The 7,836-nt window shown below is 40.1% G+C and overlaps 1 protein-coding gene across 1 annotated transcript; it reads left to right on the forward strand.

The window, feature by feature from the left end:
• Positions 1 to 2,390: 2,390 nt before the first annotated feature.
• LOC121138387 (zinc finger protein 431-like) lies at positions 2,391 to 6,026 on the forward strand (the record flags this gene model as incomplete). Its single annotated transcript, XM_040741098.1, has 3 exons — positions 2,391 to 2,517; positions 2,715 to 2,775; positions 4,413 to 6,026. Coding segments are annotated over 3 exons (951 nt in total), but the record flags the coding sequence as incomplete, so codon positions are not given.
• Between the last annotated feature and the right edge of the window lie 1,810 nt (positions 6,027 to 7,836).

A 7,836-nucleotide genomic window follows, 5' to 3' on the forward strand; every position in this document is an offset into this window, starting at 1 on the left:
CCCCTGGAAGTAGTATACAGGAATCAATTCCTCTTAAGAAGCTTTCTTACAATAAGACACACCTTAAGCAAGACCTCCATGACCCAGCTTCTACCCTTTCTTTGTTCTGGTTTTTCTATCTTTCTCATCTCCTGGCACCTGTATCTCAGGACCTGTCAGAAAAGTATGATGTTCTGTCTCATGTTACTATTCTACTATAAAATAATTATGGTAATATCTTTGTGTTGAAGTCTTTCCTTTGTCTAAATGGCCTGCATTATAGTTTCCTGTCACTATTTAAATTTTTCAAAGTGTAAGCTGCAGTCTGAACCTAAAAGAACTTAAACATGACAGCATATGTGGAATCAAATATGTTTTATGAGCCAGACAGTGGTGGTTGACACTTTTAACCCCAGCACTCAGGAGTAAAAGGCAGGCAGTCAAACAAACAAAATAAAACAAAACAAAACAAAGATAGTTTTAGTCTCTTTCATCATTGAGCATTAGCCAGAGATGGCTGCATGCTGTCATTAGAGAAAGTTTCCTTTTTATTATTTTTTTCGAGACAGGGTTTCTCTGTAATGTTTTGGAGGCTGTCCTGGAACTTGCTCTGTAGACCAGTCTGGCCTTCAACTCACAAAGACCTGCCTGCCTCTGCCTCCAGAGTGCTGGGATTAAAGTCATGTGCCACCAACACCAGGCAAGTTTCCTTCTTCTAATCTCTTAAATCTGTGTAGTTATTTCTCAGTGAAAAGGCAAATTAATTCTAATACAGGTGAACTACTGGCCTGTTAGAAAAAGGTTTCTGAGACAAGGACTCTCATGTTGACACAGGTGGCCTTGAACCCATCCTGTTGCTTTGCAGGGAAATGACCTCTCTGTCTACTTCATTTCCCCTTCTCAAATTCAGTGACTTCATGACCTCTGTGTTTTAAAATCATCCATTTGGATCCTGAAGTTGATTTCCATTGCTGTCACAGGGAAAGGATTTGCATGTGTAGCATGGTTTCTGCTTTCAGACCAGAGTAGAAAGAAGAGTTTATTGAGTTCACTGCTAGGAGTAAAAGGGGTAGGAAATCAGCTTCTTGAGTCACCATCCTGTAAAAGAACCCCATTGTGGCAATGAGATAGTTTGAATATAATCTCATAGGGAGTGGCACTATTAGAAGGCATGGTGTTGCTGCAGTGAGTTTGGCATTTCTGAAAGAAGCATGTCATCACTGGTGTTGGACTTTGAGGTTTCCTATGCTCTGGGTATGGCCAATCATACCAGACAAATTCCTGTTGCCCATATATCAAGATGTAACCAACACCACATCCTCCTTCATATCATGCTCCCCACTATGGTGACAATGGACTGAACCTCCATATCTGTAAGTGAGCCACCCCAATTAAGTGTTTTCATCTTACATTCATACCCCAGTTGTCCTCCCTTCCCATCTACTGCCCCCTACCTCTCACCCTAACCCATTCCACATCCACATATCAGAGGGGGTAAGGAGTCAACAAGTCTGGCATACAGAGTTCAGGAAGGACCAAACTACTCCATCCTGTTTCATCCTGTGCAAGTCAACCCATAATAGGGTGTGGGCTTGAAAAAGCCAGTTCATGCACCTGGGATGGGTCCTGGTTTCATTGACAGGGGATCCCTAACAGATCATGTCCCATTACTGTCACCCACACTCACAGGTTTGGTCCCATGCAGGTTCCCCAGCTGTCTTTCCATAGTCTCTGAGCTCCCACTAGTGATAGGACTAGGAGGTGTGACTGTGTTGGACTGGGATTTTCCTTGTTAGAGGAAGCATATCACTGTGGGGCCAGCCAATGTTTTTTATATTCTGGATGATTCCCAGTGTCAGTCACTTTCCTGTTGCCTCTGAGTCAAGATGTGAGGACTCTAACCTTCAGCACCACATCTGCCTGCATGTTGCCATGCCCCTGCAATGAGGGTGATTATCTAAACTTCTTAAATTTTAAGGAACATACCTCAGTAAAATATTTTCTTTGTAAGTATTGACATGGCTCATTGTGTCTTCACAGCAATAAAAGCATAACATAGACAGAAGTTGATGCCATGGACTGGGGTATTGCTGTGAGATCCTGGCACTGTCATACAATTTCTTTGATGTGCTTTCAGCAGTGTTGATGTGCTGCCTTGCCTCTCCCTTTATGTCTGTTCATTGGGATTTCTTCCTCAAAGCTATATACTATTTAAAGTACCAAGAAATGGTGTATGTGAGCCTACTACTCATTTTCCTTCTAAAGTGAAGGGTGAATACATTTTAATGTTCATGTCATGGAATAAGTGAGGCAAGCACCAGAATTATTTGACTATACTGTCAATGATATACATATTTATATCAAATGGGAGTATCACACTTTCTGTTCTACATATGTGTGGGGTGTTTTAGGATGCAGTAACCTATGATGATGTGCACATCAGCTTCACTCAGGAAGAGTGGGCTTTGCTGAATCCTTCCCAGAAAAGTCTCTTCAAGGATGTGATGCTGGAGATGTACTTGAACTTCTCTGCCATAGGTGAGACTGAATTTTCATTCATGATTTAAAATAAGGGAACAACTGCTTCTTGGTTATTGGTACTCTTCTGTAATTTTGATTGAGAAAAAGGAATATTAGGTGAAAAAGACATAGTCCTAATATTCATTGAAGGTATTAACTTAAATGTGATTTAACTTCCATTCATATTTCATATATTTTGTGGTGTTGTATTTTAGGATACAGGTGGGAAGATCATAATACTGATGAACACTGTCAAAATTCTACAAGACATAGAAGGTAATTTTCACGTACAACTTTTTATACAAATTTGCCTCTGAAGAAATAATAATGTATCCTAGAAATTTTAAAGAAAAGCAACAGTATTAATAAGCACAGCTTAAAGTATATTAATGATTCCTCATTTCTCACAAAACCATCTACCTCAATGTCAGGTCACTATTCTGTGTTTGAAAGGCAACCCTGTGAAAACGACGGCAAGGAAACAATGCATTAACTGATACCACCATATGAATTAGAGTCTTATGAGAGCTACACCGTAGAAATGCCAATCTGTTTAGATTAATACCACTCAGATATTTTAAATGGTATGCACATTGAATACATGATAGATATTTGTCCAAGACCTGAGAAAAAATGAGTCTATAGTAAAGTTCACCTTAGTCATATATATGTGACATTGCTAAGCATATTGAAAGGGTAAGTTTATAGTCAGGAAGGTTGTTGTAGAGAAACCTTAATCCCTATACCATGTTTCTGAGAGGAAATAAATTCAAACTGTGTGAATGCAATGGGGAAAACTTTTACTGGTTATTTGTCCTTTAATGAGCATCCAGTCAGTGGTGGTGGAGCACACCTTTAATCTCAGCACTCTGTGAGGTCATATGACATCCAGTCAGTGGTGGTGGAGCACACGTTTAATCTCAGCACTCTGTGAGGTCATATGACATCCAGTCAGTGGTGGTGGAGCACACCTTTAATCTCAGCACTCTGTGAGGTCATATCACATCCAGTCAGTGGTGGTGGAGCACACCTTTAATCTCAGTGCTCTGTGAGGTCATATCACATCCAGTCAGTGGTGGTGGAGCACACCTTTAATCTCAGCACTCTGTGAGGTGAAGGATAGCAAGACCTATAAATTGAGTTTGAGTATGGGCTCCAAAGCTACACAGAAATAACCTGTCTCAAAAACTAAGAAAAAAATAAATATCATATGTGATTATAAATACAAACCATGTGAGCATAGAATAAGGAAAGAAGCAATGGAATCCCCCCTCTCTCTTACACACACACACACACACACACACACACACACACACACTCGGGACAATTACGGGATATGAAAGATGTTTGGTAAGCTCCAATAAGAGTAGATTTGTCAAATGTGATACAAGTTTACAATTGATTCATTGTCCAACTTCATTGCAAAGCCATCAACAAATTCACACAGCAGAAAAGCCCTATGAATTTTGGATTGTATGAATACTTCCATTTGTCCTGGTATATTCTTCCAATGTAGCATGATTCACACTATAGGAAAAGTTTGAAGGCCATTAGTAGGACAGGGCTCTGAGTTCCTCAATTTCTTTTCAAAAGAAGGAAAAAATCTCATATAAATAAAATGCCATAAATTTGGGCTGTGAAACAAAGGTTCTATCTAAAATTAAAGTCATCTTCTAAGCCACAAACAACCCCTCATGAAGGGAAGCATAATGAATGTAAAAGTTAAGATCTGATTCCTACTTACAATTAGACAATATTATAAAATTAATTCATACAGAAATGAAGTTTCATCAGTATCATGCATGTGGTAAAGCTTTTACATGTGCCTATTATCTTTGTGGGAATGAACAAAGCCATAAAGGAGAGAAACCCTATAAATACACTCAATGTATTAAAACCTTTGTGTGTTACAGGCATCTTCAAAGGCATGAAAAAATTCATACTGGAGAGAAACCATATGAAAGTTTCCAGTATGGTGAAGTCTTTGCAGGTCACAGTTGTCTACAACTCCATAAAAGAACACATACTGGAGGGAAAACCCATGAATGTAATCAATGTGGTAAAACCTTTGCAAGTCATGGTGAGTTTAAAAGTCATATAAGAACACACACTGGAGAGAAACCTTATGAATGTAATCAATGTTCTAAAGCCTTTGCAAGTCCTGGTGTGCTTGAAACATATATAAGAAAACATACTGGAGGGAGACCTTTTGAATGTGATCAATGTTGTAAGGCATTTGCAAGGAAAGATAATCTTCAAAGACATAAAAGATTGCACACAGGAGAGAAACCCTATGAATGTGCTCAATGTGGTAAAGCTTTTGCAAGCCAGAGTGATCTTCAAGTACATCAAAGAACACACACTGGAGAGAGACCCTACAACTGCAATCCATGGGGTAAAACTTATTCACAGCTCAGTCCTCTCCAAGTACATCAAAGAACACACACTGGAGAGAAACCCTATGAATGTAATCACTGTGGTAAAGCCTATGCAAGTCATAGTGAGATTAGAAGACATAAAAGAACACACACTGGAGAGAAACCCTATCAATGTAATCAATGTGGGAAAGCATTTTTACAACACTGTAAACTCCAAATACATAAAAGAACTCATATGGGAGAGATACCCTATGCATGTATAAGTGTGGTAAAATCTTTTCATATGATAGTGGTTTGAAAGCACATGAAATAACACATACAGCAGAGAGACCCTATGGATGTAATCAGTGTGGTAAAGCTTTTGCACAGCACACCACTCTTGCAAATCATAAAAGAACACATACTGGACAGAAACCATATGAATGCATTCAATGTGTTAAAGCCTTTTTACACACCAGTGGTCTCACATATCATAAAAGAACACACACTGGAGAGAAACCCTATGAATGTAATCAATGTAGTAAAGACTATTCACACATCAGGAGTCTTCAATATCACAAAAGAACACATGCCGGAGACCTGACCTTATGAATGAAACCAATGTGGTAAAACCTTTGTAAGATATCATACTTCAGAGAAATCCTATAATTGCAAGCAGTGTGGTAAAGCTGTGTACTCTGCATAACTCAATATTCTGTGAGGTCCTGAAAAATTTTAATATGGAAGGAAATATTGGCATAAAGGATTTGTTAAAATCTTCACTGAACACACATTTGGTTATACAAGCTTCTGGAGGGAAAAAATCTAACAAAGGTCAACAATCTGCTCAAGCACTGTGATGTCTCTATTGTGCTTGCACCTGTCAACTCATGTGTACAAAAGTCCTATGAATTCACTGATAAGGTAACCCTTTATATTTCACAATTTTCTTTAATTACATAAAAACCTCATTGTGATCAGTCTATTGCTCTAAATTCAATCTTACATGCTTAGTTCTATTTCATGGACCAAATCATGATGAAGGAAAACTGTTAGGACTTTAACTGTCTCAACAGCTGTGTTACAGGAATGAGTGCCTGCAAGAGAAAATATTCATGTGTGGACATCTGTTTGCTTAGAGATTTGATCTGATTTTAATTGTGTAATGTCAGTGTTCAGTTTGTGAATGCTCATGCTTGTTCCCAAGAACGTTAGACACTTGAGTATTCCTGTAGCAGGAACTACAGAAAGTTCTCAAAAAACCTGACCTAGGTCCTGGCAATGAACTTGTTATAATTTTGCACATCCATATCTCTAACCCTGTACATATTTTAAATCCATTTTTGTATCATCTTGATATCAGGTAACAGGGAAGAACTCATGGAAGAGAAAACCCAATTCATGTAAACAATTTTGTAATGACTTCATACTTGTTGCAATAAAAATTTTTTTGTGTGAACTCAGGTTGTTACTGAGTTCGTGAGACCCAAGATAAATGATAAGTTGGTGTTTATTTGGGCAATAATTTACACAAATTTCAATAGTTGGTGCAGAGGTCCTGCTCCTGAAGATGTAGTCTCTAACCTTCTGATGAGATCCCCAACCAAAGAGAGAGAAAGAGCAAGTGAGAGAAAGCCCACTGCACACTTAACTTGCAGTCAGGTAGGGAGAACAAAGGCACAACTCAAGAAACTTCTGAGCCGGGCGGAGGTGGCGCACGCCTTTAATCCCAGCAGTCAGGTGGCAGAGACAGGCGGATCTCTGTGAGTTCGAGGCCCGGCTGGAACAATAGCCTCTGAAACAATACAGAGAAACCCTGTCTCATAAAACCAAAAAAAGAAAAAAAACAAAAAACAAAAAAAAACCCTTCTGACATCCTCAGAAGAGGCGAGCAGAAAGCCTGGCTCCAGAAGAACCCTTGTGTCTGATTGGTGGGTCCACTAGAGGCTGTGATTGCCTGCTGAGGCCTGAGTGACAGGGCCAGGTGAGCAGAGGAGACACAGCAAAGTGGTGTAATCTGAGCAAAGAATTCCTGTTTGGACCCAGGGGAACAGAAAACTAGAAACCATGAGGTGAATCCTGAGGTGGAGGCTTTTGCTACTACCCCAAGGTGTGAAATTGGCAAAAATGGAAGTTTTAAGGGTTGGGGGTGGTGACTTCTGTTAAGGGCCCATCTGTGTCAACTCGAGGGCAGGATTTGGGACAGGGGTTCCAAATATTCCAACCTCTTTGTATAAATACAGTTACCTGTAGGGCTCCCACCTAAACAACCAAGACTCGCTAGGTGTAGGGGCATAGGTTTAAGTGTGTGTTCTTCCTGCTGACAAGGGATGATATGGGGAGGTAGGGAGTAAGGTGTCAGTGGGCTCAAAATCAGAAAGTGGTATGGGTGCCATCCCGTAGACCTTAGGCATCTGTTCTTTGAGGGGGAGAAGGCAGGTTGGGTGAAGCTTCTGCCATTACAGGATGGTGCAGGTGGAGTGAGGCTTGTGTAAAACAAGGATGATTGCTAGCACCATTCCAAACCCCATCCTCAGGGTGCCAAAATGGGGCCCTCAGCTGGCGTCACATTAGTTCTGGCTAAGCACTTTAAAAGACCGATATTGATCCCAGAGAAGTAGAAAGGGACAAGAGCTCCTGAAGAATTTAGGGTACATCGGGGAGGGGAGAGTGAGGAAGGAGAAGAGGATGGTGCATGCTGGGAGATGTCATTCTGTAAAAATGTGTCTGTTTGGTTTGAATAAAGCACTGTTGGCCAATAGGGAAGCAAGATAGGTGTGACTAGGAGTCGAGGAGGATTCTGGGAAAGAGAGACATGGAGAGACAACCAGAGAAGTAAGATGTCCAGACCCTTTTCTCTGGTAGGAGAAATACTTAGATTAACCATTATGTGTTAGATACTTAAGTCAGAGCTAGCTGTTAAGAAACAAGCAAACAGCCAACAGCTTAATAATGATTATAGCGTTGTGTGTGTTATTTG

This window comes from Mesocricetus auratus, unplaced genomic scaffold (assembly GCF_017639785.1).
Source record: "Mesocricetus auratus isolate SY011 unplaced genomic scaffold, BCM_Maur_2.0 contig_4677_pilon_obj, whole genome shotgun sequence".
Taxonomy (NCBI): domain Eukaryota; kingdom Metazoa; phylum Chordata; class Mammalia; order Rodentia; family Cricetidae; genus Mesocricetus; species Mesocricetus auratus.